The sequence below is a fragment of the Zonotrichia leucophrys genome, chromosome 9 (assembly GCF_028769735.1).
Source record: "Zonotrichia leucophrys gambelii isolate GWCS_2022_RI chromosome 9, RI_Zleu_2.0, whole genome shotgun sequence".
Classification (NCBI taxonomy): Eukaryota; Metazoa; Chordata; class Aves; order Passeriformes; family Passerellidae; genus Zonotrichia; species Zonotrichia leucophrys.
Window position 1 is genome coordinate 2,238,202 of NC_088179.1, and position 15,788 is coordinate 2,253,989.

Consider the following 15,788-nt stretch of genomic DNA (forward strand, 5'->3'; position numbering starts at 1 on the left):
CATCTCTCTGACTTATAAAAGTAGAAATTGCTGTCTTCTGAGCTCCCTTAGAGTGATTATTTTGGCATTAAATAATTCATTGTTGCTTTTGGATATTACGTAAAAGATATGCAGTAGGACACATGCTGCCCAGGAAAGTTTTGTTCATCCCAGTAAAGGATTGTTTTGGGATCAGATGGTTCCTTGTTCTGAATAGTCCAGTTCACACTGAGAAGGGCATGGGTTGTCTTTTGTTTCAAGACAGAGAGCTTCCATCAGTACTTCACTTTTAATTTAAGGAACACAGAAAAAAAGAAAAAGTAACTTCACCTTGACATGTTAAGCAAAGAAATGCTCTGACCCCAGATTAGGAGAATGCTTGGATTTAAAAATATAATTTCATTCTTGAAATTGTACTTGATGGAAAAAGAAACAGTAAAATTTTCTTTTCCTGCAGAAGCTAATGCACTTACTGGTGCTTAGAGGTACACTGTGTATGAACCAGGCTGTTGAAATACTGTTCAGATTTTGACACAAGCTTTTCAGAACATAAAAATGTTTCATTCTTACCCTTCAGTGACCAAACTGAATCCCAGAATGAAAGGAACAGGTGAGTTTTTAGTGTTTTTTTCAGAGTCAAAAGTATAATCCTGTCCAATCTCAAATGCAATCTGTATTCTATAAATTGATCACAGACTAAATACTGTGACTGATCTTTCTTTGAACACTTCACACTACTTAAATGTTGCCTGCAGTGAAACCCTTTCATCCCTCTGTCACATTTTTATTTCTTTAGTTTGCCTTCAAAAAGGAAATCTTAAATCTAACAGTAACTCTTGCAGCCAGTGAGTTTAAAAAAGGAAGCACAATAAACCCAGTGGGATTTAGGTGTCTTTTGGTTGCGCTGCTGTGGATTTCTGCAGAGCCTGTGTTTCATCATGCAGTGTGCTGTAAATCAGCACTCTGACATCTCTGCTTGGTGCCTGACTGTGCTGTGTCCCTGGAGGAACAGCCTTGCTCAGGCACTGGCCTTTCCCTTTTAGTGCTTGCTGACAGCCTGGGCTTTCCAGTTCTCCTAACTGAGACTGGGGTAAAACAGTTTCAGTGGTGGCAAACGGGCTTGGGCTGTCTGGGGCACTCTGCTGCATGGAATTTGCAGGCAGCCCCCATGAGGGGAGAGAATGATGCATCTGACTCCACTGATATCAGAGGGCTCATTAATTACTTTATTATACTATATTACACTATATTACATTACATCTAAACTGAGTCTGCCAAGCACTCAAATGCACAGAATTGCCCAGAATCTCGTGACTGTCACCCAACAGCCCTGACACACACACCTGGCCCTGACAGGCCAAGGAAACAAAACACCCTCACTGTGGGTAAACAATCTCCACATTGCATTCTGCTTTGACACAAACACAGGCACAGCAAATTATAAGAATTGTTTTTGGGAAGAATTGTGCCTTGCTTTTTCTCTGTGAGGAGAAATGTGGGGCTACACACTTGGCCCTGACAGGCCAAGGAACCAAAACACCATCACTGTGGGTAAACAATCTCCATATTGTTCATAATGGGTAGACAGGGAAACAGACCTGGGTTATTTTTTATGGAGTTTTTTTCTTTTTTAAACACCTTGATGGATCTTGGAAAATTCTGCTTTGTCTGAGGCACTGTGCCTGCAGGAGTACAGCAATGTTGTGAGGGCCCTGATGGAGGAGGAATGATGCATCTGACTCCATTGGTATCAGAAGGCTAATTAATTAATTATACTATATCTTTGTATACATCTAAAACTGAACCTGCCAAGCACTCAACCCTGGACACACAGAATCTTGTGGCTGTCACCAACAGCCCTGACACACACACACACACACCTGGCCCTGACAAGCCAAGGAAACAAAACCCCATCACTGTGGCTAAACAGTGATCTCCATACTGCATTCTGCTTTGGCACAAACACAGGCACAGCAAATTATAAGAATTGTGTTTCCTTTCTCTGGGATTCAGAGAATGTGAAACCCAGAAATATTCCTGGGAAGAATTGTGCCTTGCTTTTCTCTGTGAAGAGAAATGTAGTGACAGTGCTGTGCTTTCTCCAAACTATGTTTTGAGAAATGAGTTGCTACCAGGAAATGGAGCATTTTGGGCAGGTGCAAAAGATGAAATAAAACTCAAGAAGCAACTCTCCTCCTCTGCTGTTTTATCTACTTTTGCTGATTCCTCAATATGGTTGGTTTTGGAATGCATCCTTGTCAATATTTTGTAGATACTTCTTTGTTTTTCATTTGCTTCCTTAAGTTGTAAGAAACTTGAGCATTAATTTGATACAAACCCACCTTAAACAGCTGCTCTTCAGTAGGGATGGTGTTCTCTCCTTGAAAGATGTCTGAAACCTCAGTGAACATTGGTTTGAAGGTGCCAATGGTGAGTGGCTCTGGTTTTGTAACATCTCACCTGATCAAAACATGGAATTCTCTCTGTGGAACTGGGTCCAGCAGCTTTCATCCTGGTAGGATGTAACTATCCACTCAAGGTAGGTAGAGCTAACACACCTTTTTGTGAAAATTTCCAGAAACTCAGGGTTTCACACAGAAAAGCAGCATTAATAGTACTGCTGGCACCTGGGAGGTGTGGTGTGGGTGTCTGTCTGAGGGAACTTCATCTGTGCAGTGTTTAAAAGTGTTTGAGTTCATCAAAGTTCTCCAGCTGTGGAAAACTCTGGAATCCCATGAACTGCCTGGGTGTGCAGGTGATGCTGCTCTGGCTGTAGCTCCTGGGGGTTCTGGGTATTCCCAGTCCTTCAGTCTGGTACCTGTGTGGGTCTCCTGGAGCTGTCTGCAGTATGCAGATCCCTCCTGCACAGTGAGACTGAAGCTGTGCACACATCATCTCTCCAAAGAGGACTGTCAGTGTGTTAAACTTCCAGCAGGAGCTGTGGTTGCTTTGGGTCCCTGCTGGAGCAGTGGTAGATGAAGAACAAATTGCCCTTCAGCTTCACATTGCTGCTGTGTTCACATTTGTCAAGGCTTTTGGTCCAATTAGTCTGGGGCAATCAACCTTTTGTTGGGAAATAATCACCAGATGTCAAAATCTCTAATAAAAATTGATGTAAACAGCATTTGACTGCCTTGGCCAATTCATTTCTTGAGCTTTGATTCCCGTCCCTTCTGTGGAGATTGACACCTCATAGGAAGTGTTTCTTGGGGAAAAGGCTGTTTGAGCAGCAATATGCACACATTCAGGCTGATGTGAATTCACTTACAAGCTGCTGGGTACTGCTGAATTTCAATGTCCAAGTAAAGGCTCTAGTCTGAACAGTTTTGTGAATTGTCCCAGTGACTGCAGTGGGACAGCTGGCAATTCATAAATCCATAAAGCTGAGGCTTGGCAAGATGAGGCCCTAAGTGCTGAAATGCCTTAGAAGGGTGTAGCCAGATGAAAAGCAATTCCTTTTAAACACTTAAATGTCAGCCTGTTCCCTTCCATATTCTCAACAGGCCCCAGCTCTGTCTTCAGGGAGCTGCAAACTGTCCCAGTACATTCTTTGGAAATAAAATGTGCAATCTATTTTGAGCTGAAAAGAATCCACTCATTGTGAGGGAGAGAAAGTTGCCATGCTAAAGGAAGCTGGCTGTCATCTGTGCATAATATATTTCTGCAGTGCTGCTTCTGAGCTGGTTTCCAGCTTATCCTGGGTTCCACTGCCCTTCATATGAGCAGGAACAGGCAAGCTCAGACCTAGCGTGGCAATAGTGGATTTCCTTGGTGGCTTTTTCCTGAGTTAACTTCCAGGGAATAAAAAGTTTTCCTTTCAATATTTTATTTCAGTAATTGAAGTGGAAGGTATTTTTCTTGATAAAGAAGGAATTCATTTAGATGAATAAGTGGACTTCTTCCTGCTTCCCTGGGGTGTTGAGAAGCTGGCAGGCATCTTCCTGCTCTCAATGTGCAGTTGTTGAGCACATGAGAACGTGCTGGGCAGATGACAGACAATGCAGCCCTGTTCCCTGAAGTCCTTGTTGTTGATGGGGCTGGAATGCCAGTGTCGCATCAGGGATATTTTGGAAAAGCACAATGCAAGTCAGTCCTTGGCAGCAGGGATGGCTTTGAGCACAAATATTTGCTTCTATGGTTTTGCTTTCAAGTTTATTTATTTTTTGAGTTTGCCTTTTATATTTGTTCTAGTTGGCCTTTGCCAAGCAGCAGGGTAAGAATCCTGACTCATGTTACAAACCTTTTATTCAAGCTTTTATAAGAAGTTCTGAGCAGAGGGAGACAGGAACAGCGTCTTTTAAACCTTTTAAAATTCACAAATATGACTATTTTGTGAATGCTGTTTGTTTATTTATGAGAAAAAGGTTTAGGTAATCCTTGTATGAACTCATTTAAACGTGAAGCCTCCTGGAATATTGTGAATAAACAGATGCACAGCTGAGAATGCTGTGTATGAGGTGGGTGGCAGGGCAAGGGACTGTGACAAAGCATCCCTGGTGCTGACAGGAGCTGCCCCACCAAGGGGGTCCCAGCTGGGGATGCTTTGGTGAGGACACTTCAGAGGGGACTGCTGTCACAGGACAGCGGCTGTCGCAGACATCTTTTTATGAAAAATCCTTTCTTAGGATATCTCCTCCTGAGAAGCTGAGAATCCTCAGGAACAAAATGACAATGGTTGTCTGCTGCTGTGGAATGCAACAGGTGCATCTGTGACTGGTCTCATGTGGATGTTTGGATTCAGTAACCAGTCACAGCAGAGCTGGCTCTCTCTCTCTGTCCAAGCCAGCTGCTTTTGTTATCATTCATTCCTTTCTATTCTTAGCTTAGCTAGCCTTCTGAGATGAAACTTTTCCTTCTATTCTTTTCACTATAGTTATAATGTAATATATATATCTCATAAAATGATAAATCAAGCCTTCTGAAACATGGAGTCAGATCTACGTCTCTTCCCTCATCCTGAAAACCCCTGTGAACACTGTCACAAGTGGCTCTGTCCTGTCACAGAGCAGAGCTTCCTATGCAGGGCATGCTCAGCTCCCAGTGCAGCTCCCTGAGCTCTGCCCTCCTGGTCTCCTGCTGCCTCTGCATGGCTGGGGTGCAGGTGCTGTGCTGTGGAATCACCTTCTCTGTGCTGTGCCTCATCCAGGATGGCAGATCCACCTTGGCCTTCAACACAGGACAGAACTAGAATGACTCCTCTGGAAATCCCTGTCAAGGAGCAGAGATGCTGTGCTGTCCTGACTCTGCAGGCAGAGCTCCACTTTCACAGATGCCCAGGTTTTCAGAGGGAGCTGGGTGTGAACATACCCCCTGTCCTTCCCTGCCTGACTCCAGAAGGGAATTAGAGATTGTCTTCAAGTGTCATCTTCTTGCCTCCCTCCCTGATGCCTCTCCATAAATCCCTCCCTGCTTTTATGAGAGGGATTCCACAGATTGCCTTGAGGGTGGGAATATCTGCAGGAAGAAATAGATACTGACATTTAATGCTTCCATTTCATTGGGAACAAACCTTTCATTTCCCCTGGATTGTCTGGAGGGTAATGAAGTGCACCTCCATGGAAGGAAGTTTCCCAGTGTTCTCAAAGAGCAGTGGGCTGGGCTGATCATCCCGGGATGAGCTAAGGGTTGGTTTGCTGATTTGCAGTCCCATGGAGACTGAGTCTTTCCATCAGGTACCTACACCCAGCCAAACACAGTCAGAGAAACGTGGCAGCCTGGGCACACTCTGGTTTCCTGCACAGTATTTCAGAGACTCTAAATCTGATGGCAGTGGCTGATTAGCCAAATGTCAGACTTGATCCTAATCCCTCTGCCTGGTTCCATGATAAAAACCCTCTAGTGAGTTTATACTTCAGCAATGCAAGTCTTGCAAGCAATTTATCTTTTTCTTGTAACTCTTCATGGTTTAGTGCATCTGCTATTTGTATTCCAATTAATTACTGGCACAAGTGATTACATGGGGTTGAAGTACAATTAGGACCAGCCTATAATTGTGTTTGAAAGGGCTGTGGATGGTTTCACAGATGGTTTCCCTGCTGCATGAGACTGGTCAGTCTTCTCCAGCTGTCTCCAGCTGTCTTCAGCTTTTCATGTTATTTCTCCCTAATTGTTAGTGCAGTGACTTCAATCTTTCATTGGGGAATGTTCTTGCTTTCTGCCTCTTAGAGTACATTAGCTTCTAAAGGGAAAAGCATCCTTTTAAACCTGCCAGAGAGGCAGTAAATAGTGAGGCATAACTTTGTACAAGGCATCTGCTGTCAGGATTGATTAAAAACCACAAACTAAACCATTTACATTTGTTGGAGAGCAGGTGATTCAGTGCCCTCTCAGCATGCCAGTGTCGTGTTTGCTCTTTTCTTACAAGATAATTGTGTGTTCAATGCAGGGTGATCCTCAGGAGCCAGCCCAGGCCTTGGAGATGTGCCTGTGTTGACCAGGTTTTCCCCTCCCATGGGTTTATGAAGCATGGAGGGATAGTAAAACCACAACTCCATAATGGAAAAAGGCTGGATTCCTTAGGAACTCCCCTGAGCTCATCCCAGGACCTCATTCTCGGGAGGCTGCAGTTTACTGCAGCCCCGAGACACGTGAACAGTCTCTGTTTCAGCCCGCACGTTCGGAGAATGACTCACAGCTCTTCAGTTCTCAGTCTCAGAGTTGTTTATTGGATCTTATCTATAAAATTTTTCTCCTGTCCAGCCGAGGTTCGCTCAGCAGGACAGAGAGAGGCACTCTGCCTGCCCCTGGGGCAGTGTTAGCTCTTTATACTACAAACTACATATAACATGTTTACAATTACTTTCCAATACCTATCACCTATGTTAGACAGTGAGCTTCTACTCTAAACCAATCCAAAAGTGCCAACATCACTGCAGAAGATGGAGGTAGAGAAGAAGAAAGTCTGGACAAGTCCCTCCATCTTGTTCCCAGAACACCTATTCTAAAAACCCCAAAATCTACCCCTTCACCCAGTGATAATTTTATTTTTAAACTACTTAAACTTCTGTGGCTTTCAGGTCTTCATACAAAGCTGGTAGTTTGCTCCATGGGTCATAATCAAGCCCACAGGTGTTTTGGGCTGTGTGCCAGGGTCCCTGAGCCCCCTGGCAGGATCCTGGCAGCTCTGGACACCCAGAGGGATGCACTGAGTTCTGACACCTCATTATCCCCCCAAACCCCATCTGCAGCTCTTCCTTGAAGGCAGCCCAAGGCCAGCATGGTGCCCTGCAGCTCCCTGCCCATGCTCAGCCTGGCCATGTGCCCCTGAGGTGGCAGAGCTGGCGAGGTGCAGGTCTGATCTCCATCCCACATGCAGGAACTTGGAGCTGCTGGTCCATCAGGATCCCCAGGGTGATGGGTGGCCATGCTCAGCTGCTGCTCCCAAAGCCTGTCAGCACATTTGGGCTGGCTGAGACCCCCATGCAGGCCCCTCAGGAGGCAGGGACAGGCGGCAAAGGGCAGCTGTGGGGCTGCAGGGGAGCAGGGGTGCTTCTCTGCCTGCCCTGTGTCTGTGCTTGCTTCCTGGATGGACTGAGTCTCTGCTGGGAGCAGTTGCCTTCTAGGAGAGATGGGAGGTGGCCCAAACTGGAATCTGGTGCCTGCTGGGAAAGTGCTGGTCTGAGCTGAGCAAGAATCTTACAGAGATTTGAGGTGAAAGGCTTCTTAAAGCAGTCCCAGTCCCTGAAGGGAGGGCTTTGAGCCCTGTTTCCATGGTGGGTGCTTGCCTTGGGCTGCTGTTTGCTGGGCTTTGAGGAGCCTGCCTGGGACATACAGGGGCAGTACAGGCACTCTCCTGGTATCTGGTGAAGCTGCAGCTCAGTGTTTGTGTCTGTGAGAAGGGGGAAGAGTCACTACATGGAGTTGCAGTGCGCTAATGACTTTCTTTAACATTTTTCCCAAGGTCTGAGTGCTGGTGTTCTGGATAAAGCTGTAAGCATGTTTGCTCCTGCTGCATGGCAGCAAAGAAAGCAATCATTTGTTTTGGCTCCCTCTTGGGAACTGGTCTTTAAACTTGTATAGCCTCCTAATGTTTGTCCCAAATGCCTCTTAGTACTCTGGCTGATTCAATTTTCCCTGCATTCTGAAGATCCATCTGAAAACATTTGAGAAAAACAGTGCAAGAGCTCTGACTTTCTCCTTTCAATCTAAGCCTCTTACACCATTTGATCCAGCAAATGCTGCATTTTTAAATCTCTTTTTTTTTTTAATGGATTTCTGGCTTTTTTAACCTTTGCCCTGGTCCCTCCCAATAAATTCCCACAATAAGAGCAGGGTTTTTCCCAGCTCACTGAATTTAGCATGACCAGATTGAGCACCAGTTTCACCCTTGCTAAATCCAGTGCTTGAAGCCTTCAGGGCCAGCAGAGGCTTTGGCTCTGGATGGCCATTTAGGCTGGATTCAGGGAATTTGGTTGGGAAAAAGTGTGAAAACCAGACTCATCTTACCCCAGAAGAATGCAATACAGTGTAAGGTGGTGAGATGCTGAAGCCTTGAAGAAATTTAGAGTGTGGAGTGTTTCTTGAGAAAGCAAAAGGGGGATAACCCTGTGTTTGCCAGCCTATGTTGCCCTCACCTTGCTGGAAAAATGTGGGATCTCAGGATCTGAGTCCTGAGATGCCGAGCCACCGAGACCACCCTTGGGGGGCCCGGGAGTCCTGGAATGTTGCCAGAAGTGTCTGGTGGCAGGACTTTGACCCTACACGCGAGACGACACCTGTATGAAGATAAGAGGACTTCACCGGGGTGAATGGCGAAAAGATTAGTTAATTAGAGGGTGAGACACAGGGTTTAGGATTTATGTACAGGGGGGTTTAGAGAAGTAAGATGGAGGAATTGGGGTGTGTCCTGTCCTTCTTCTTCTTCTTCTCCTCCATCTTCTTTGGTGATGGTGGCACTTTGGGATTGGTTATTACTGAAAGTGCACCCAGCAATAAGAATAAATGGTATTGGGGAAAAATGATAAATATTGTACACGTAACAATGGGTATAAAGATAGGTGTCTGTACGGAGGGCGGCACAGTGTGCTCATGGCTGACTGCTGAGCAGATCTCTGTCGGGCTGAAAGAACATCTTTTAGATAAACAATTAATAAACATAAAAACCGAAAGAAGAACTGAAGCCTCTTCTCGTCCTTCGATACGCGGGCTGTCCCAAGGCCACTCCGGGCCTTTCCAGGCCCCTCAAACAGCTGAGAAAACCCGACAGAAAAAAAAATAAAAAAAAGGATTTCCTGGGTTGCCTGGTGAGGCTAGGAGTATATCCCTTTCTTCAAGCCCTTCCCAACAATACACACACAAAAAAGTGGAGACATTCTCATTGAGAGAGCTTTTTATTGTTTTTTATTTGCAGTGTGGTAATTCACTGGAGTGTGGAAAATGATGTTGCAAGTAATTTCAGCTGAAGCTCTTAAAGCTGTTTTGTGCTTGTGATACTGCATTAGCTCTGCTCTGTGTTAGCTGGCTCTGAAGCTCGTAGCAGGAGTCTTCTTTGAGTGTATCTGAGAAACCATCAAATCCTCTTTTAGCTAAAAGTCAAGCAAGCTCCTTGGGGAGCAGGTTGATGGGATTGACACTAATTCCAGCCTTAACACTCTTCTGCATTCAGGTAACTTTGCCCAAAGCTGGAGCAGGGATGGGGGTGCTCATCACAGGAGCCCACTCCACATGGGAGGCTTCAACACCACCCAAAGCTGTGCCCAGCTGGTGGGCAAACCATGGCTTGTGGCACACTTAGAGCCTGGAAAAGGACAAACACAGCTGATAGATCTCAACTTCTGCCTGCTTCTGGGAGCTGTGTAGAGGGGAAATGGGACAGGATCTTTGTGGTCACCTCAGGACTCACAAAACACACAGTCAATGGGATGCTTTTGTTGTGTGGCCTCACCAGTGCTCACAAGGCTTCTCAGATAAACCCCAAGAGAAGATCCCTGCCCTCAACCAGCCTGCTGTCGGCCTTAGAGATAACAACAGGGGATAAACATCAAAAGAAAATCTAAGTATTAAAATCAGTGTCTGTTAATAACCTGAATACATTCAAAGATCTGGGCTGAATAAAGGGAGGCAACAAATCAGGAGTGGAAGTCAAAGACCCTAATAAGTGGAAGTTACAAAAAATTGAGCCATCTGTTCCAACTGAAAACAAGAGCACTCTACTTCTACTCAAAGTTTAAAATGCTGAGTAAAATTTCTACAGTTGGTTTAAATGGATTTATGTGGCTAAAAAAGAGAAATTTAGAACATCGTATTTAAATGCAACCAATTTTTCTCTTCTCACTTCTAAATTTAAAGGAAGGTTAAGCCATGTTGAGAGTTTTTCATGACATGGCAGGAGTGATATCTGACTTTGGGTTGAGGTTTCCACCTGAAAGCAAGAGCAGAGGTAGGAGTGAACTCTTGGTTCCATGGAAGTACTGGTATAACCTCAGTGATTTCACAGGAGAAAGGGTCCCCCCTTGGCAAAAGGCAATTTTTTGGTAAATACATTACAGCTATAGTGCCAGTGCCCCAGGACATGTCTGGGGTTAAGCCACCTCCTCCTTTTCCACACAGCACCCCCTACTTTAGAAGGTATCTGGGTCGGGGTACAGGAGGAAGCCCATGAAGGTGGAATCATTGAGGTTATCAGCATAGACCCCATTCTTGTCCCCATTCCCATACACCTGGAGCCAGACCTCGTCCCCGGAGCTGAGGTGCAGCAGGACAGAGCCGCTGGCTTGGTCCACGTTGTTGTTCTGGAACTGGTCGTAGGTGAAGATGACAGCCTTGTCCTTCCTGTAGAGGCTGACCTTGACGTCTGACAGGTACACAGTGAGGTGGTAGGAGAAGAAGTAGGTGCCAGGCACGTTGCAGAGGAACTTGCCCGTGCTGGGGTCGTAGTGGCCCTGCTCGTTGTAGAAGATCTTGCTGAAGCGGATGGGGACGTTGGGGGCCGGGCTGTGCTCTGTCAGCCCCACGCTGAAGGCAGAGCGCTGCACAAAAGCATCTTTGCCCTTCTGCCCTGGGATTCCAGGAATTCCAGGAGATCCAGGAGGTCCAGGAAAGCCTCGGCTCCCAATTGGGCCCGGTTCACCTTTGGGACCTGCAGGACCTGCGGGACAGAGTGGAAATTGGGAGTTGTGCTTACACTGTGTGGGAAGCTGCTGCTGAAGTGCAGAGGGGGCTGTGGTGTGAGCCCTGCTCAGCACAGAGCTGAGGAAGGGCTCAGGGATCCCAAGAGTCCCCAGGGGCTGAGGCAGCGAGTGGAAACCCTGCTCACCCCCTGCCCTGGCTGTGTGCTGAGCTGCTGAGAGCAGCACATCAGAAAAAACATCATTAACTGGAGAAAAACCCACACCAAACTCTGACTTGGGTTATGGAATCTCCACCTCAGCTGATAATCAAAACCCGTCTGGATAAACATCAGGCATGGACCTATCAGACATGAAATGTGTTGGGACAGGGGCTGGGACTCGAGCAATGACATACCACCTGCTCCTCACCAACCTTCATCTCCTTTATCTCCCTTGAGTCCATCTCTTCCATCCTTCCCATCCCGGCCGGGGGCCCCGTTGTGGCCAGGGTAGCCAGGTGCTCCTCCCATCCAGTTGGCACATGGCATTTTGGGGTCAGGCTGGGGGGTCTCCTGGGCAGCCACTCCTGTGGAGTGGGGGGCCAGCAGCAGCCACGAGCACAGCAGGAACCCTGCCAGGCCCCTCATTGCTGGTTCCTGATGTGGACAATTGCTTTGTTAACTTTAAAGGTTAATAGAGAAAAAAAAGTGAACACTCTTCCCACCCTCCCCCAAATAACAGAGAGGCACAGAAGACTAAATTTCAGTCAGTCCATCTGAAGGAAAGCAGTTTGTGCTGCTGGTGTGAGCTCCATGAGCCAAGCTGGACCCCTGGGGCACACCCAGAGCAGAGAGGAGCAAAGACCAGTTACCCTCCAGCCCTCTCAGGCTCTGTGCAACGCACAGATGTTTCAGCAGCCAGCACAGCACATGCCAGGGTATCTGTGGCTGATCTCCTTGCAAAGCTCTGCTCAATTAGCCACAAAAAGCTCTGACTCCTGCCTGGGTGAGTGAGGGGCTGATGGGAGGCATGGGGCTGGCAGAGTTGTCTCAAACCCTCCACAGCCTCCCAGACAGGGGTGGGTTCTCACTGCACGTACACCCTGCTCACCTGGATCTATCTAACACGAACAGAAACCACAGCCAGGCTTCCCAGCTTCCCTGAGCCACAATTTGAAATTGTGATACTGGAGGTTTTTTCCATCTGAATTGGTTTTTGATTATGGGAAGACAAATTGTGCAGTTTAGCCACTGTAGGATTGCATTTCTCTTTAATCTGCCTGCTTTGCTGGTCAGAGCAATTAATGCAGCTGCCCAAAACCAGGTTGGTGGTGACACCCTGCAGCCAGCCTGGCTTTGTGCTATGCTCCCAGCCCCCGGTGGGCTTTGAGTCAGGCTTTTAGAACACAAAATAATTTTAAAATGACCATTGTTGTGTGATACTGCTCCCTGGGCAGGGCTTATACTCTGGAACAGTAAAGGTATCCTGTTAGGAGCATTGTAAGTGGCATAATAGGCAATAAAAAGTGAGCAACAGCATGGCAATTAGAGTCCCTTAGCTCTGTAATTTTCAAGAAAAATAATATTTTGGAGCAATTTCTTTGCAGGGTTGCTTTTCCTGGGCAAGCTATTCAAATGTCGTATTTTAAATAATGTCTTATTAGCTCTGGTGTAATTGCTTCAAAGGAAGCTGAAGAAATGTGCTGGTTTTAGCTGGGGCAGAGTTAATTTTCTTTGTCCATGTGTTGTGTTTTGGATTTGTGCTGAACACAGGGCTGATACCACAGGGGTGTTTTTGTTACTGCTGAGCAGTGCTTGCACAGCATCAAGGCTTTTTCTGCTCCTCACACCACCAGTGAGGAGCCTGGGGTGCACAAGGGGTTGGGAGGGGACACAGCCAGGACAACTGAGCCCAGCTGACCCAAGGGATATTCCAAACCATGGCATCATGCTCAGCTCTAAACCAGGGGTAAGGCTGGCCCCAGGCTGCTCCTCAGGGGCTGGCCAGTTATCAGTGAGCTGGTGCTGAGCATCTGTCTTCATTTCCATCACTTGTCTTTCTCTCTTTGTTATTTTCCTTTCCATTACAATTTCTTATTGTTATTATTACTATTTCATTTCAATTACTACACTGTTCTCATCTCTCCCCATGAGTGTTCTCACTTTTACCAGTGCAATTCTCTCTCTCCCATTCTGCTGTAGCAGGGGTGAGCGAGTGAGTGGCTCCGTGGGGCTCAGTTGCAAGCTGGGGTTAAACCACAACAGTAACAAAGAGGTTGCCATGATTTCAGTTATTCTTGAAGAAAAAGTATTTATATTGAGGATATTGAAGGGGCTTTGAAAAAAAACAAAATTAAAAGCTCTCTTTAATGACTTTGGTGGGCAGTGCCTAACACCTAAAATCAGGAAACTCCCAATCTGTGCCCACCCAGCCAGGCTCCAGCAGCCACCCAGCACTCTGAGAGGGCAGTGCCCTGCCCTGGGGGCAGTTTTGGGGCTGAGGGTGCTGTGAGGTGCAGTGGGCACAGCCTGAGCCCCTTAGGCAGTGTTCCTGTGTCCCTGCACTTTGGGAAGAGAAACATCCCTTGCAGCAAGGGAGGTAGTGATTGTCCAGGGACCAGCACGGAGCAGTGAAACTGATGTCTGTAAATCCTGCAATGGCTTGGTTTGCTAAGCAAGGTGTGCACAGTGATCACACCTTGCCATGCCCCAGTGGCACCCTTGTCCCCCCTGCCTGGGTCCCCTCCAGCTCATGCACTACCCCTCCAAACCAGCACAGGCTGTCTGGGGACACCTAACTGTGTTAAAGCATGGTGGTGACCCATAGAAATGTGGCTCAAAATTGTGTTTCTTGAGCTGTGTTTTGGTGATTTTGCTGGGGTTAGTTCTGCTTTCTGGTGCCCTGCCTAGAACTCAATTTTAGTGGTGTGCCCCACATCCAGGTCTTCTCCTGGTGCAAAAGAACCCCTCCTGTAAGGCCACCAACAGTGCAGGTGTGAGGAGCCAAAGCAGGTCTGCAGAAGCTTTTTTGGGGGCTGCCTGGCCAGCCTGCTCAGAGCCATGCCCTCCCCAGCACCAGAGCACACATCACACACTCAGTGCTCTCCTTGCTCAGGAGAAAAGTGCTGTGATTGCAAGGAAAGAACATCTTCTATCCCCACAGTCTAACTCAAGCCCAGGTGATTTCTGTGCTTGAGAAGTCAAGCAGCTCTCTGGCATAAGTATATCTTACAAAGGGGAAGTTTTAAGCTGTGTCTACCAGATCTGAGCTTAAGCTCTGGTTTAGAAGTGACATCTCTTTACTTGATCTGTCCCACTTCCTTTTGATTTTCCATCTGATGCTTAGCATCAGTTTAACATGAAATAATCTGCTATATTTGAATGTCAGTCATACCTTTTGGACAAGAAATAGATCAACAAGAAATAGATGAGCTCTGTGCTGCTGGTGGCTTTCAGGGATTGCCTTGGCAGCTGCTGTATCAAAGGCACATATCTGTTATATGAAGTTTATTCATTTATCAGCAGAAGCCATGGTAGCATTTGTGAGAACAATGCCATTCCTAAGGGCTACATAATGATTCAGAATTTAAATTTCAGATTGCACTATATAAAAATTATATACTCTAAGTCCCCACATCTTTCTGCACAAAACAGAGTGAAAAATCCATCTGTTTTCCCACTGGAGAATTACCCTCAAAGGGTATTGACCAGGGCTTTGGCTTATGTCAAAAGTTTTTCTTTTTGTAATTCTCATAGTGTAATTTTTGCTGATTCCAGAGGGCTCACACCTTAAATGTGGGTGGTGCAGGTTTCTGGTGAGGAACTGGTGCCACTCTGGGAGATTTGGACAAACCCAATCTTCCCTGGAGTCTTTGAGGAAAGAGGTGAATCGAAAGGTGCCAGTGCAATATTTACTGTTACAGCCATGCAGTTTCTCACTGTTCTTCCTGAATACTTTTTGATTTAGGAGTTCTGTTCTCTAAATAGTGTTTCCAAAAAGGGGAATATGAATCTAACAGAGATCAGCTATTCTTGGTTTAAAATACTGTCTGACTATTACGAGAATAACTCTGAGAAAGAAAACCTTTTGCAAACAGAAAAGTCAGTCCAATTCAGCCCAAAAGAAGAGAAACTCCTGAACTTAGTAAGGAGGGGAAAAAAAAAATCATGCTTACCAGCTGCTTTGAGTCCTGGTTGGCTTGCTGCAGTCTGTTTAGAGAGTGAAGTCTGGCTATTGCATTGCTAAACTGAGGGCACAGGGAGCTGTCAGCTCAGACACTGCAGCTCCCTTTGCTATTGCGCATGCTGACCTAAAACTTGGGTTTTCCCATTAATTTTTCCTGGACATAATTTAAGTTTTGGAACAGATATATAATCCACTGGGATAGCTTGGGAAGATGGCCTTACAGGGAAAAGATGGCTTTGGGAATTGGACAGGAACTGGAGGAGCAGTGTTTTGCTGGAGAGCCTGTGGGAGAGCCTGCTCAGCCAGGGCTGTGCCTGCTGCTCTCTGCAAATTGGGAAATGCTTTAGTGGCTGCTGGAGAAAGTGTGTCCAGCTCACAGCAATGCACACATGTGGGGCTTTCAGTGTGCTAGGAAATGAATTATTGTGGAATAAGTTTGGGCTTCTCCTTTTAAACTGCAAGAACCATTCCCGGAGGCTGGAGGCTGCTGCCACACCAAAGAAGGGCAAAGCTGCCCCAGGGGGAGGGCAGCACTGGGGGAAAGTTCCTTTTTAAGGCACCTAAGCTTGTGCCAGC

The 15,788-nt window shown here is 46.5% G+C and overlaps 1 protein-coding gene across 1 annotated transcript; it reads right to left on the bottom strand.

Moving 5' to 3' along the window:
- Positions 1 to 9,285: 9,285 nt before the first annotated feature.
- ADIPOQ (adiponectin, C1Q and collagen domain containing) lies at positions 9,286 to 15,483 on the bottom strand. The gene is made up of 3 exons (XM_064720970.1): positions 15,202 to 15,483; positions 11,461 to 11,683; positions 9,286 to 11,065 (listed from the first exon to the last, which is right to left on the bottom strand). The coding sequence occupies exons 2-3, from the start codon at positions 11,672 to 11,674 to the stop codon at positions 10,539 to 10,541; spliced, it is 741 nt and encodes a 246-aa protein (XP_064577040.1). The 5' UTR covers positions 11,675 to 11,683; positions 15,202 to 15,483; the 3' UTR covers positions 9,286 to 10,538.
- Positions 15,484 to 15,788: the final 305 nt, after the last annotated feature.